Source organism: Petaurus breviceps, unplaced genomic scaffold (assembly GCF_028583685.1).
Source record: "Petaurus breviceps papuanus isolate PSGF00001 unplaced genomic scaffold, PetGlider_PUasm1.0 355, whole genome shotgun sequence".
NCBI lineage: Eukaryota > Metazoa > Chordata > Mammalia > Diprotodontia > Petauridae > Petaurus > Petaurus breviceps.
This window is the reverse complement of record NW_027186289.1, coordinates 3,202,172-3,217,801: the sequence shown is the minus strand read 5'-3', so window position 1 is coordinate 3,217,801 and position 15,630 is coordinate 3,202,172. Positions and strand designations below refer to the sequence as shown.

The 15,630-nt window shown below is 43.2% G+C and overlaps 1 protein-coding gene across 3 annotated transcripts in view; it reads left to right on the top strand.

Moving 5' to 3' along the window:
- The window catches only part of LOC138168149 (zinc finger protein 879-like), a 33,463-nt gene extending 17,833 nt beyond the window's left edge, over positions 1-15,630 (top strand). For all 3 annotated transcript variants that reach the window (XM_069097190.1, XM_069097187.1, XM_069097188.1), the window contains 5 exons: positions 2,256-2,476; positions 4,526-4,622; positions 8,654-8,780; positions 9,430-9,525; positions 12,700-15,630. In XM_069097190.1, coding sequence (XP_068953291.1) covers positions 4,590-4,622; positions 8,654-8,780; positions 9,430-9,525; positions 12,700-14,402 — 1,959 coding nt within the window. In that variant the 5' untranslated portion in view covers positions 2,256-2,476; positions 4,526-4,589 and the 3' untranslated portion in view covers positions 14,403-15,630. The remainder of the gene's footprint in view (positions 1-2,255; positions 2,477-4,525; positions 4,623-8,653; positions 8,781-9,429; positions 9,526-12,699) is intronic.

Genomic DNA, 15,630 nt, shown 5'->3' with positions numbered 1-15,630 from the left:
AATTCCACCCCCATCTCCACTCCAGTCCACTCTCTTCATGGCCTGCCTGCTGAGGCCTCCCGCCAACTTGTCTGGAACTTATGACTGCCCTGTTGGGTGTCCTTTGCCTCCTGGGATCCTCTGGGAGTCACAAATGGTTCAATGGGAAGAACAGAAGGCTGGATTTCAAGTTGGAGGAGCAGGGTTCAAATCCTGACTGCCCCATAATATCTGTGTGACTTTGGGCAGGTTACTTCAGTGCCCTCATCTGGCTCTTCCTCTCTGCTCCTTCTTGACCTGAGTTGCTTTCCATAGGCCCTTCATACCATTCCATCATCCTCCTCACCATCATCATTATCCCCATCCTTGCTTTAAGGGTCACAAAACTCCATTGTCCAAGTCTGGATTTGAACTCTAGGATTCCTGATTCCCCTGAGTCCAGCTGCTGTTGCTGCTTCTCCGCATCCTGGGCTCCTAGGATTTAGAGCTGGAAGGACCCTCTGATAGCAAGTCTGATGCTCCCCTTTTACAGATGAGGAAATAGAGGCCTAGACAGGTTAAGAGACTTACCTAAGGCCATGCAGATGTAACATTCATTTCCTGAATTTCCAAAGTCAGTCATTTTCCTCCAGTGCAGGTCCAGTCACGCCCCAGTAATTTCTAGTGACTGCCTGTTGCCTTTGGGATCAAATACAAAATCCTCTGGCATTCAGAGCCTTTCATAACCTGCCCCTCCTGACACTTTTCAGCCTTCTTGCACCTTACTCTGAGGCACAGGACTCTTAGATCCAGTGATGCTGACCTTCTAGATGTTCTAACAAGTCACTTTGGCTGTCCCCTGTGCCTGGAATGCTCTCCCTTCTCATCTCTGCCCCCTGGTGCCCCTGGCTTCCTTCAAGTACCAATGAAAATCTACTTCCCACATGAAGACTTTCTCACCCCCTCTTAATTCTGTGACCTTCCCACTGTTGATCCCTCGAATTTGTCCCGTCTCTATCTTTTTTTTTGGATGTATTTGTTGTTTCCCTCATTAGATTGTGAGCTTCTTGAGGGCAGGAACCATGGTTTTGTATCCTTAGGACAGTACGTGGCATATAGTAGGTGCCTAATCAGTGCTTATTGACTGATGATATTTGAATCCTGGCCCTCCTGTACTGGGCTGGCTCCCATCTTCCTTCTCATCTCTTTCCCTGTTTCTAAGGCTTTGTCTTTGAAAGCCCTGTGCTCACTCATCATGTCGTGCCTCTCCTCTTTCCAGTTGTCCTCCATTTTGTTTGATTTCTCACTTTTCCTTTGTGTTCATTTTGAGTCTTGTTGAGGTCCCTGGCACTGAACTCAGAAGCTGCCTCAGCACTCCAAGGGCAGGATATCTTGGTACAGATCCTCCCTCCCCTCAGAGACACATCAGAATGCCTTTCAAGGTTTGACACCACAAGGTACCTGGGAAGAATGATGAACTTGGAGTCAGAGGTCCTGAATTCAAATATTGACTCTGCCCCTTTTCAGCCACATGAACTTGGGCAAGCCCATCCCCCTCATTCTGGGCATTAGTTTCCTCCTCTATAAAATGGGGTGTATGTGTGTGGGGGAGGGATTGGACCCCATGGCCTCAGAATTCCCTTCTAGTGCCACTTCCATGGTCCTTTGGGGTTTTCAAACGGCTGCAGTGGGCATTATTATTAGACCCAGAACGGAGGCCTTTGCAGCTTGGGGAAGGATCTGCCGCAGCCCTAGAATCTCGGTGTGACAGTGAAGCACGAGTGCTCCATGGACCTCTCAATTCACTTGATTTTGCTTAAAAGTCCTGGCTGTGACCAGATGGAGAGCTGGGAGGGTCACTAGACATATCTAGGCCAGCCTCCTGAGCATGAGAGGAGGTTCAAAGAAGGTAAGCCACCAGATGTCGCACAATGACTGAGTGCCAGAGGCCCGCTTTGTTCCAAACCCAGCGCTCTCTTCCCCGTGCTAGGCTGCATCTTAAAGGCAGCCTTGTACTTGTATTCCTTTAATGTTGACTGGCTAAATGCCATACATCACATGCTCACTTCTCAGCATGTCCAGAGGTATTTGGGGCTGTCTATGTAGGTCTTAGGTTGGATTGTAGTTGAAGCCTCTGGTTCCATTCCACTGGCTCTATCCTTTCTCTGGTACAAGGAGCTCCAGGGGTCTCCTGGGGTCCAGCCTGGAGCCCTGGAAGAGGTGCAGTTTTCTGCCAGGGAGAATGATCTCTGCCACCCCAGAGTGAAGGTCTCAGCTAACATGGTCTTGCTGTTAAGCCCTCAGGTTCCAGCTTTGCATGAAGGTACCTGCCCTTGGACAGACCTACTCTGAGCCCTTTCCACTTGAGAGGACCCTGAGGTGCAGGAGCCCATCCTGGAGGAGCAACTCCTGACCATCCTGGCTGGGCAGATGTCGATGAGGTAGGGGCAGACCAGCTGGCAGACGCCCAGGGAGGGGGCGACCACGGAGGAGCCAAGCCTAATGCTCGAGGAGGCAGGTGAGGAGTATAGGGGTGTGAGCATGTGTGTGCGCACGTGTGTGCATGTGCTCATGTGTGTGCACATGTGCATGTGCTGTGTGCGTGTGCTCATGTGTGTGCATGCATGTGCACTCGTGTGCACGCAGTGTGTGCATGTGTACTTGAGCTCATGTGTGTGCACGTGTGCATGTGCGTGTGTGTGCATGTGCGTGTGTGAGTGTGAGTGTGTGCTCATGTGTGTGTGACATAGACATGGTTTGGACATGGACACAGGAATTTATTTTATTTGACTATGTGTCTTGGCTATAAGGGTTTTCTTTTTCTTTTCCCAATAGGGGGATGGAGGGAGGAGAAGAAGAAAACAGACTTTTATTAGTTGAAAAAATGAAATAACATTTAAAAATAAAATGAGGAAATGGGATAAGATGATCTCTATGGATCCTTCCAACTCACAAGCCATGATCCCTGGGTGTCCGCTTGGGGTACTGCTTCGGGCTGACACCTACCCATTTATGTCTACTCTTGGTCTGATGGTTTAAGGCAGTTTTGTTGAATTTACCTGCTGCTATCTGGCCAACATGTCACCACCTTGTCCATAAGTTACACCTTGGGAGACTTTGTTAAACAAAGTTACCTCCAGGGTCAAATTAAAAATCTTCTGATGGGTTCCAAAGCCCAACCTGGCCCCACCTACCTTTTCAGTCTTCCTTCCATGTACTCTGTGATCCAGTGACACTGGACTCCTGGCTGTGCTTTGGACAGGACATTCCCTCTCCAGACTCGGCATTTGGAAGATCCTTGCTCCTTCCTGTCTCTGCCTCTTGGCTTCCCACCTTCTACAGGAAGCCTTTCCTGATTCCCCTTTGTGCCTCCCCTCTGACATTATCTCCAATTAGGTAGCTCAGTGGATAATGCACTGGGCCTGGAGTCAGCAAGACCAGAGGTCAAATACAATTTCAAATACTTACTTATTAGCTGTAATTTAGCTTCAGTTGGTCTCAGATTCCTCATCTGTAAAATGGGGATAATAACATCTCCCAGAGTTGTGAGAATCAAATTAGTTAATACTTGTATAGTGCTTTGCAAACCTTCAGGTGCTGTCCAAGGTGCTAGCTCTCCTCTTCCTCCTCCTTTTTCTCCCCTTTCTCCTCCTTTTCCTTCCCCTCCCCTCCCCCTCCCCTTCTCCTCCTCCTTTTTCTCCTCTTTTTCCTTCCCCTCTTCTTCCTCTTCCTCTTCATGTGCATTTTATTAGTGATCTGGAATATTTTAGGGTCAGTCACTTTCCCAAATCTCCACTCATTTTTTCCTCTCTCTCTTTTTCCCTCTTTGCCAGTTTGTTGGGTATTAGGGCTGCTTAAGTGTCCCGTTAAGCCCCTCTGGAGGGGCTGACTCCTCTTTCATGGTTCTTGTCTGTCTGCTGTGCTCCCATTTCTGGGGCCATTCAAGCTCTAGTTGAGTCACTCCAGGGAATCCAGCCGATGGATGCCTGGAACATCTTTTGAGCTAGGAAGGGGAGTGGGGAAATGTTTGTCTTCATCAATGGGAGAAATGGCTGAGGCACAGAGAGGCTGAGTGGCATATTCAGTGGCACACAGCCCAGAGTGGGGGCAGAGCTTGGTTCCTTCTAATTTTGGGGGACAGCCAAGCTGCCTTGTATAGTGGTCAGGCTCTGCCTAGGCTGTCTGCCTGGGATGCTCTCCTTCACCCCTGCCTCTTAGACTTCTTTCTTAGGGCTTCTTTCAATGCTCAGCTCACATTTATGAGGCCTCCTTTATGAGGCCTTCCCTGATCCCTCTCCCCCTTGGATATGAACTCAGATCTTCCTGACTCTAGGCTGGTTGCTCTATCCACTGGGCCACCTAGCACAAATGAATGCTTAATGGTTACTTGTCCCTTGTTGCTTTATTGATATTCATAACCCTTCTCCCCAATGGCAGATAAGGGCAAATCTCTATCTGAACTATTTAACAAGCATTTGTTAACTGCCTTTGCATCTCCCATTTTTGGCCTCACCCCCAGGTGACTTGTGGGAAATTTCACACTCATGAGCTCTTTCCTTTGCTGTAGCTCTGCCTTTCCAATACTCTGCTCTTGATCAAGACAAGAGCATTGAGGAGACTGAGGAGGAAGAATGATTTCTGGGTTCCTGCCCCCCAGGTTTCAGGTGAGTTAAGGCTTCCTCTCTTTCTCCTGAGATACTGTTTCATTTCTCAGACCAGAAAAACCTTTCTTTCCCTTATCAATGGTGGTGGCCCTGTCAAGCCCAGTAGAGGAGCCTGAACCTCAGTGATTGTCTCAAAGAGAACAAGCTATTTCCATGGAATCTCTCTGGAGGTCATAGACCAGGGGTGGGGAAGCTGTGGCCTCAAGGTCCTCAAATGTGGCCCTTTGATGGAATCCAAGAGATTTGGGCTGCACTTGAGGACCTAGAGGGCCACATGTGGTCTCAAGGCCGCAGGTTCCCCCCCCCTGTCATAAGTCCTTACAGCCAGGATCCCTCCATAATAAAAGCAGATTTGTTTCAGAATTGATAATGACAGTTAAGAGAATTATCCTTCTATTGACATCATGGTACTTGTGTATATTGGCTTCTGGGTTTTGCTTTCTTCAATTTGCATCCATTCATGTCTTTCCATGTATCTCTGAATGCATCATATTCATCATCTTCATAGTGCAGCAATATTCCATTACCTTCATTTATCACCATTTGTTTAGACATTCCCAATTTGTTTTAAAAAAACAAATTTATATTGATGCTTTCTTTTTTTCCCTATCATTGTTACCTTCAATATCCATCCTTTTCTTCCTTCCAGAGAGCCACTCCATGTAGCAAATAGTATTTTTTTGGGTTTGTTTTTCTTTTTGGAGGGCAATTGGGGTTGTGACTTGCCCAAGGTCACACTGCTAGTTTTTGTGTTAAATGTCTGAGGTCCGATTTGAACTTAGGTCCTCCTGACTCCAGGGCCAGTGCTCTATACACTGCGCCACCTAGCTGCCCTGCAAATAGTATTTTTAAAGACAAAAAAATGGGGAAAAATAATTAATACAGCTGACTGATATATTGAAAAAATCCAAAAATGTGCCATGGGTAACACCTATGGACCTCCTACTTCCATTCTTTCCTGTTTGATCTTTATAATTTTGTTTTCATTCACTTTCTATTTTTTTGGTGTATCATTGTTCTTTCAATTTATGTTAGAATTACTATGTATATTGTTTCTTTGTTCTGCTTACTTCACTCTCCATCAGTCTGTATAGTCCTTTCCATGTTTTTCTGCATTCATCACATTCATCATTTCTTATAGCACAGTAATAATCCACTATGTTTATGTACCACAATGTGTTTAGCCATCCCTCGATCTATGGGCATCTACTTTGTTTCAAATTCTTTGCTATCACAAAGAGTATTTCTATAAATAACTTGGAGTATATGTATGTATATATATATATATATATATATATATATATATATATATATATATAAAGTGGCTTTCTTGGGGTATAAGCTTAGTAATAGAGCCTCTGGATCAAAGTATATGAATTTTTTTACTTGCATAATTACAAATTGCTTTCTAAAACAATTATACCACTTCACAGCTTCACCAACAATACACCAGTGTGCCTATCTTTCCACAACCCCTCCAGCATTGACTGTGCCTTTTTTGTCATCTCTACCAATTTGCAAAGTGAGATGAAATTTTTTGCTTTACATTTCTCTTTTTATTAGTTACGTGGAGTATTTTTTTCATGTTACCTTGTGTTTCTAGGCCTAGCTCATTCTACTTATTACTTTTGGCACTCTGCTTCTGCCAAAACAGGAATTTCTCCACAAAGTCTTCTCTGCTTGTCTTTGCTTCTACTGCTTCTTATACCTCTAAAGTTCTTTTTCATCCTCCTCTGCCTCTCAAAATGCTTCCCATTTTTTAAGGCCTAGGGTAAATATTTTCTGCTCTCTGAAGCATTTCCCTGATTATTGTCCCCCAATCAAGTAGTACCATTTCTTCCTTTGCATCTTGGGAAGTACCGGGGGGTACCTCTTACATGCATATGCCATTTTGTATTTCTGTTATTTCTCTTAATCATAGAATCTTGTGCTAGATGATGCATAGCTTAAGGGCAGGGACCACTGCTGGTTTTTCTCCCTTTCTGTCTGGCCTAGCCTCTTAGAACATTGCCTAATAAATGTTTGGATCAATTGCATGAAGATCTTTATAATTCAAAGAAAGATTGTGGTTTTGGGGAAGAGCACAGTGGACATGACAGTGGCCATCGGTGGGGCAAACTCTCATGTTACTGTAAGATTTGTCGTTTATTGCCTTGGGTTGAATTCTGCCTAGAATATGGTGATTAGGTGGAGCACGATTGTTGATGTTAATGAGTATCTGTAAGCTACTGACCTTTCCTATGGAACAGTTTGTTGGAGTTAAATCTGCTTTCAGAGTGTTCACGTGTCACGGGTATAGGTCTTTTCTGAGTTCCAAGATAAACAGTTTTAGAAACATTTATTATGATTTGGAATTCTGTGACAATTATTGCTATTTTTAAAAAAATATACCAAGCGGTATTCTACTGGATATATGGACCACAATATTGTCCAGTGATCACAGTTAGAAGATCAGAATTTGGCGACTAAGCCCAAGTTAAGGTAGAATTATTCTTTGCAGAGAGGACCCAGAGTACGAGCCCATAATGATAAGAGAAGAGAGGTGAGTCTGCTTTTATTATGGAGGGATCCTGGCTGTAAGGACTAATGACAGGGGTGGGGAACCTGCAGCCTTGAGACCACATGTGGCCCTCTAGGTCCTCAAGTGCAGCCCAAATCTCTTGGATTCCATCAAAAGGCCACACTTGAGGACCTAGAGGGCCACATGTGACCCTGGTAATTAGAAGTCACAACTATACAACCTAAGTGTGAAGCTGGAAGTGATAGATACTACAGTTGTTGAGAAGGAAGTCCATCTGAGCAGAAGAACGGCTTGGAAGTAGATAGTCAGAAAAATTACTCAGAAGATCATCAGTTCTGACTCAGACAGGGAGGTGTTAGTTAAGCATAGCATGGATAAGCTCAGCTTAGCAATGGAACCATCCATTCAACAAGGAGACTGTTTGTCAAGAAGCTTTATGGAGAAATCATGAGACAGAGAGAGGACACTGAAGTCTGTAGTTCCAATACTGAGTTACGATGATGTGTTTTTAAAAAAATTAATTCTTTGGCCTTTTTGCTAAGTAAATGTTTTATGGTCTGAAAGTATTATTGTGAGCGACCGCTTTTGTGTAAGTAGAAGTTCCTGAACAAACGACATCTTTAGTAGGGGGAGGGCATTCCCTCGCAGCAATGTGCCCCATAGGACCCTGAGCATGGCCCTGTGGCGGTTCTTCTCTGACACTAAGATCTGCCAGTACAAGAGCCAGTTGGGGAGAGTGAGCCAAGCCAGGGAATGCAGGAGAGGTGTGGGTGGCCACCCCACACTCCCACTGCATAGCTGATGGGAAGGCGGCTTCAGAATTTGCTTGGCCTTCTCTTTAGCAAATGATTTGTTAGACTGAACTTGAGCAACAAAGAACAAAAGTCTACGTGCTGAACTCAATGGTGTCTGATGCAGATTAAGTCTCAGGCACAGTGGAGAGAGTGCTGGCTTTGGAGTCACAAAGATCTGGGTTCAAGTGTGGCCTTAGACACTTAGCTAGCTTGTGACCCTGGACTAGTCACTGAACCTGCTTGCCTCAGTTTCCTCATCTGTGAAGTCAGGATAATAACGGTACCTGCCTCCCAACATTGTGAAGATCAAATGGACTGATACATGTCAGGTGCTTAGCACAGCACTGGGCACATAGTAGGGGTCATGTAAGTGCTAGCTCTTCTTTCCCCCCACTTCCAATTCCTCCTTGTAGTTGTTGTTGTCATCTTTGGCGTAGGATCTACAGGGCAATGAGTGAAAAGAAAGCTGAGGTTGGAGCCATAAGACCTGAGTGTGGATTCTGGCATGGACACACACAAGTGTACAGAAACACTTTCCCTCTCTGGGTCTCAGTTTCCTCATCAGCAAAATGAGGAGGTTGGACTAAAGGACCTCTGACCTTTCACTTTTAGATCTAGGTTCCCATTATCCTTTACCAAACCCAGTGCTTCCTGATGGCTCCCTGACTCTTCCATGAATGGGTCTCGAGTGATCAGGAATTTGTCTGATGTTTCAGGAGTCAGTGACATTCAAGGATGTGGCCGTGGACTTCACCCAGGAGGAGTGGGGAAGGCTGGACCCTGCACAGAGGGCTCTGTACAGGGAGGTGATGCTGGAGAACTATGAGAACCTGGTCTCTCTGGGTAAGGATGACTTTCCCTTGGGATCTGAAAGTATTCATTTGGATGTCATTTCAATGTTGCTTGTTAAAGGTTGGGGCAGCGAAGAGTGTGCATATGTGTGTGTTCCTGGAATGCTTCATTGGAGTTTCAGATTTTTGTACTGGACGACTCAGTAGTTGGTATGGTGTTAGGGAGTTGACCATCCTTTGTGGTTGATCTCTCCCTGTTTCCAGGGGAAACCCCATAGCCCTGAGGCTGCTCTGCTGGTATGCCAGGTCAAAACCATTGCTAAGGCCCTAGTCCAGATGCCTGCAGACCTGAAGTTTCCTACTCTTTTAGAAGGGAGGGGGATAAATGAACCGGTGCTCTTTTTGCATCCCATTCAAATGTGTGATCCATTATCTTGGCCTTTGGGAATCCAGCATGTCCTGTAGACATCCTCAGTAGAGCCCTCACTCCAGGACATTCTGAGAGGCAGCTTGGCCCAGCTCATGGGAGTATAGGGCTGCAGGATGTCATCTGTTTCAGTGGAAGATTTTTCGAGATTGGCAGAATCAGATTTCTCGATGAGTTGAGTCCTTCTTCACCACCCTGTTTTCCCTGAAGATAATGGAATTTTGAATTGGCCCTCTGTCCCCAGAACTTTCCGTTTTCTTCCCTTCATGAATAGGACTTCCAGTTTCCAAACCACATGTTATCTCCCAGTTGGAGAGAGGTCACATGCCCTGGATGGCAGAAGGCGAAGTCTCAAGAGGCATTTGTCTGGGTGAGTGCGTGAGACCAGAGAGATGCATACACAAGGGCTCAGTTGCTTGGTTCAGTGGGGGCACCTTGGAAATGTTGGGCAGGGAGCTTTCCTCACTGAGAGGTCTGTGGGCAAATCTTGGGCTAATGTTGTGTGGATTCCCTTTTAGCCCACTTGACTAGCAACTCCCAATAAGCCAGCACAAGCCTGAGACCCACTTTGCCAGCAGTTGAGGGAAATGTGTCTTAGAATCTGACTGGTAATTACATGAGACAAAGAGAAAAACCAAACTGCTTCTTTTAATGCAACTGATTATACAAAGAAAAGAGATCAGTTTGTGAGGGTGAATTATCTAACTAGCTACAGGAATTAGAGAAGGACTGTGTCCTTGTTAGTCTAGTTAGCCCAATTGGGGGCACCAGACATTTGTGAGACAAGAGAAACAGGGAGAGTGTAAGTCTTTGGCCGGGCAGTCCTCCTTTGTAATGGCTAAGTCTTTGGGCCATTCAGGGAGGAAAGAAGACGCTAATGGGAACTAGCTGTACTAAGCTGGCTCTAGAGTTCATGCAAGGGTCACACATAGCAAAAATGACGAATGCACAACAAACCAGAATTCATTATGTCATCTCTTAGCAGACTTAGCTCTTACAAATCCACTTTTCTTAAAAACCGCTTTTAATACTTGCTACACACACACACACACACACACACACACACACACACACTCTTTCAGATTTACAAACCACTCTATGTTTTGTCACTTTATTTTCATAACAGCTCTGGGAGATTGGTGCTCTCACTGGCAGCTGTGCCAACAGGACGATTTTGCTACAGAGAGGTCTTTTCGTATAGTCTTCTTTGAGGGGTTTTGTGGCTCCACATCACTTCCCAAAGACTGAATTAGCTGAAGCAATGTTACGTCTGCTTTCATATGATAGTGCACCTGTTTCCCCACAGACCTGCCAACATTGGATTTCAGAATTATCTTGGTCAGGTTGATATATTTAAGGTGATAAAAGACACTTATTTTAATTTGAATTTTTCTAATTACTAGAGAATTTGAAATTTTCAGGTGATTTTTATTATCCTTTGAGGTATTTGATAAAATTTGTAAGATCTTATTTGGATACATCTACTGAGGCATAAATTTTGCTCTTGTGAATTCATATGAGTTTATTCTAGCTTTTGAATATCTTTTTTCAAAATTAGCACCTTAAAACATATTTTTCTTCTGTTCCTTCTAATCACTTTTCTTTTTTAAATATAAATTTTATTTTTATAGAAATTTAAAACAGCACAAAAGAGAAAGTAAGAAAATTGACCAAGTAAGATGAAGCAAAAACCAAAACCAAATAACTATAGGTGATTTTACATGTGTCTGTAAAACACTGTTATGAGCTAATTTGTAGCCTCTCCCACAAAGGGGAGCACATTGAATTTAACATGGCGGTACATTATCCTTGGTTTCCTGAACTGGTTTGCCCTTTTTTGTGTATTTGGCATAAATTAGTTCCCGTTATCATTATCTTTAACTACAAAGTTGTGGGGAGTATGTATGTTCTTCTTTGGAATTGGCTTTCTTTAGATCATGGTTCTGTACACATTTCTCTGGTTCCTTCATTTCTGTCATTTCTTACATGTGCTCCTTTAGGGGGGGCCCATTTCCTTTTTTCTTTGTACCTTCCAGCACATGGCATGCTTCCTAGCACAGGGCAGGTGCTTCATGAAATGAACTAAATGATTGCATAGTAATATTCCATTGCATTTTTCTACTCTCATTTGCCTAGCCATTCATTTATTTCCATTTGGTTTCAAGTTTTTGCTATTACAAATATTGTTATTAAGATCATTTTTGAATTTTTCCTCCTATTAGAATATTAATTTCATAAGAAGCATATATGGAAAACCTCCTCTCCTCCTATGCTTTCTTCCTTTCTTTTTTATTTGGGAGCATTGCTTTTTGTTGTGCAAAAGCTCTTCCTTTTTTAAAAAAAGCAATTGGGGTTAAGTAACTTGCTCAAGGTTACACGACCAGTTATTTTGTGTGGGTGCCAAGTATCTGAGGCCAGAACCGATCCCAGGTCTCCCAACGCTGGGGCCAGTGCTCTTACTCACTGCCCCAAATTTATTTTATTTTATTTTTTGCTTTTTGGAGGACAGGGCGATTGAGGTTAAGTGACTTGCCCAAGGCCACACATTGCCCAAGGTCACACAACTAGTAAGTGTTAAGTGTCTAAGGCCGGATTTGAACTCAGGTTCTCCTGACTTCAGCGCAGATGCTCTATTCACTGTACCACCTAGCTGCGCCTGCAAAAGCTCTTCCCATAATTAAACACCTTTATTTGCTCTCCTCTAGTTCCTTTCCTTTTTTTTTTTACTGGATATAAATATGGCAAACATCTACCATGGTGATAAAAGGCAGTTGTGTCCAATTATTTTGTGATTTTTTAAGTAGATGGATTGTTGATTCAATTTAGAATTTCTTGTGGTGTGTGAAGTGAGAATTGGTGTCTAATTCTGTTTTTAGTATTGTACTGCTCTCCTGTTTTCACAGCACAGCATCTTCAAGATAAGTGGGAGAGGCCACTCTTTTCAATAAGCATCTGCTAGTTCCTACAATGTAACCCTAATAGACACAGGGAGCAAAAAGACAATGACACAATTTCTGCCCTCTGAGAGCTTTCTGTTTGCTGAGTGGGGTTGTGGTGGTGGTGGTGATGGCAACATGTACAGAGACAGGTAAACACAAAGTATTACAAAATCCTTTCAATGTGGAGAGAGCATTATCCCAGGAGGTGATGAAGGTGATAGATGAGGGACCATTTTTATTGGCATTCTCTTCAATCATAAATGCAGGTGACAGACATGATTCTGAGACGGCTTTGCTGTATCAGCTGCCAAGGGCTCCAGGACACCAAAAAGGTGAAGAACCCCTAGAGGCTCTCAGTCCAGGGTTCTTCCCATCATCGCCTGCTGCTTCACTCCCTAAGTATCCTGGAACATAATTAGTTCTTGGTATTGGTAGTATGCTGCTGTCTCTTGGACTGTCTCGGGCTTCAATTTCCTCTTAACAGAGTTTGTCTTACCTTCTTTTTCCTTGCTGGAAGGCCCAGAAATCTAAACCTAAGGCATTTTGCATTCTCCCTCAGAGAGATGAGTGGCTATTGTTTTTTTTTTTTTTCTGATTTCTTTCAGATTCCCTTGGTCGTTATGCTAAGTGTGAAATCCAGGGCTCACCTCCAACACATGGCCTTCCTATGGGAGCTCCATTACAGCAAAGCCCACCAAAGGATGATCCCTGGTATTCCAAGACAGAAAAAACTGGGGAGTGGAATTTCAGGTTACAGAGACAGAAGGCTAAACAGGAGAAACAGTTCAGACAAGTGACAGTCACTCACAGAAGAGCTTTGAATAAGGTGAGTGTCCCTGAATGCAATACATTTGGAAGAAGTTTTAGTCTGGGATCAGTCTTTATTTTACAGCCAAAAGTTCCTACAAGAAAAAGTCTCCATAAATATGACATACCAGGAAAGAACATAAAACCCTTTCCGGACCTGATTAAGCGTAGTAGACTCTCCTTAGGGAGTAAGTTTTATAAGTATAATAAATGCAGGAAACCCTTCAGTTACCACTCAGACCTCATTCAGTTTCATAGACTCCATCCTGGAGAAAAGCTGTATGAATGTAATGAATGTGGCAAAACCTTCAGTAGAAGGTCATATCTTACTCAGCACCAGAGCATTCATACTGGAGAGAAGCCCCACAAATGTAATGCATGTGGGAAAGCCTTCAGTCGGTGGGGAAGCCTTACAGAACACCAGAGAATTCATACTGGAGAGAAACCCTATCAATGTAATGAGTGTGGAAAAGCCTTCAGCCAGAGGGGGCACCTGATTAAACATCAGAGGATTCACACAGGGGAGAAACCTTTTCAATGTAATGAATGTGGCAAAGCCTTCACTCAGAGAGGACATCTCATTGACCATCAGAGAACTCACACTGGAGAGAAGCCCTACCGGTGTAATGAATGTGGGAAAGCCTTCAGTACGTGTTCTTCCTTTATTAAGCATAAGAGAATCCACATTGTAGAGATGCCCCTTGCTCAGTGTGAGAAGGCCCTCAATCAGTGGGGAAGCCTTACTGAACATCAAAGGATTCATACGGGGTCAAAGCCCTTTGAGTGTGATGACTGTGGGAAAACATTTAGTCAGAGGGGAAACCTTAATAAACACAGGAGAATTCACACTGGAGAGAAACCCTTTGCATGCAATGAATGTGGGAGAGCCTTCAGTCAGAGTGGCCACCTTACTGAACATAAGCGAATTCATACTGGAGAAAAACCCTATCAGTGCAACGAATGTGGGAAAGCCTTTCGGCAAAACTCAAACCTTACACTGCATCAGAGAATTCATACTGGAGAGAAACCTTTTAAATGTAACGAATGTGGGAAAACCTTCAGCCATAGGACATCTCTTATTTATCATCAGAGAATTCATTCTGGAGAGAAGCCCTATGAATGTAATGAATGTGGCAAAGCCTTCAACCAGAGAGGAAAACTTACTGAGCATCAGAGAATTCATACTGGAGAGAAACCTTTTGAATGTAAGGAATGTGGGAAGGCCTTCAGTCACAGAGGGAACTTCACTGAACATAAAAGAATTCATACTGGAGAGAAACCATTTGTGTGTAATGAATGTGGGAAAGCCTTCAGTCACTGGTCATCCTCCATTTATCATCAGAGAATTCATAATGGAGAGAAGCAACATAAAAGCAGCAAACATGGAAAAGCCTTCGGTCACGGGGGCCATCCCCTTCCACAGCAGACAATTCAGCCTGGGGAGAAAGCCCCCAAATTGAACGAGTGTGGGAAAACTTCTAACACCAGCCAAACTCTCTGAAAGTATCAGGCCATTCATGCCAAATTGTAATGACCATGGAGATCCACTTGGGTCAGGTTCGTCTTACCACAGAGACTTCAGGCTGAAGGATCCCTTAAAGACTGTACATCTTCAAGGGTAAAGGTTTATGTAGGGAAAGTTTCCTAAAGATTTGTCATTTATCACAGAAGAGAGAGTCCAAATTGCAACATTTGGTGCATATTGTTTGGTGCTTTGAGAGGTAAAGACTGTCCTTGCTATGACGTCCCTCTCTGCTATCACTGAGGGGAGGCACATAGCCTAAGTGAGCTCAGCATGGGAGACTGATGCAGGATCTGAACCAGTCCCCAATCTGTGACATTACAACAAATCATTTGGGGTTCCTTTTTTATTCTAAACTCTATAACAGTAAACAAAACATACATGAACATAACAAAAATGAAAAGAAATATTCACAGATTAAATCATAAATTCCATTATTTAAAGTTTGGTAAGCATTTGACAATTCATATTAACTATAACAAGATGGCCACACAAACATCCCATTGGCTTCCTGGTCCCCTTCAGAACGCTTTTTTCTCTGGTGATTTTTGGTGTTATATTGTTGCTGCTATTACTTAGGTCTTTTTAGCCAATGTCTGTAGTGTTCTTTTCATTTTTCTTGATTTTATTCAATCTGCATCACTTCATTTAATCTTCCCATTGTTCATTGTAATCTTTACATTTGTCCTTTCTTGAGGCACACTGATATTCCATTACATTCACATGCCCAGATGTGTTTAACCATTCCCTCAACCATAAATACATGGGTTGTTTCCATTTTGGGGCTATTCGGATTAATGTCCCTATTAGTGTTTTTTATAGTCTTTTTTTCCTCCTTTTTCAGTAATGTCCTTAGGGTGTCATCTTAGAAGTAAAGTCAATGGGTCAAAGAATATTAACACTTTTGTAGCATTTGATGCTTGTTTTATATTGCTTTCCAGGAAGTTTGGACCAGTGTACATATCTATTATCATTGTAATCATGTGCCTATTGTGAATTTCACATTTCTATCAATGTTGAATTTTTATCATTTGATTGAACTATCTTTGCCAACTTAATGGGTCTAAAATAGTCTTTTGAAGTTGCTTAATTTATATTTCTCTGATTATTAGAGTTGGAACAAATTTTCAACCCAAATCATTATTATTTTGCAAAATAATTAATCTTTCAATTTTCAGAGTAAAGGAATAAAAGATGGTTGAAAAAA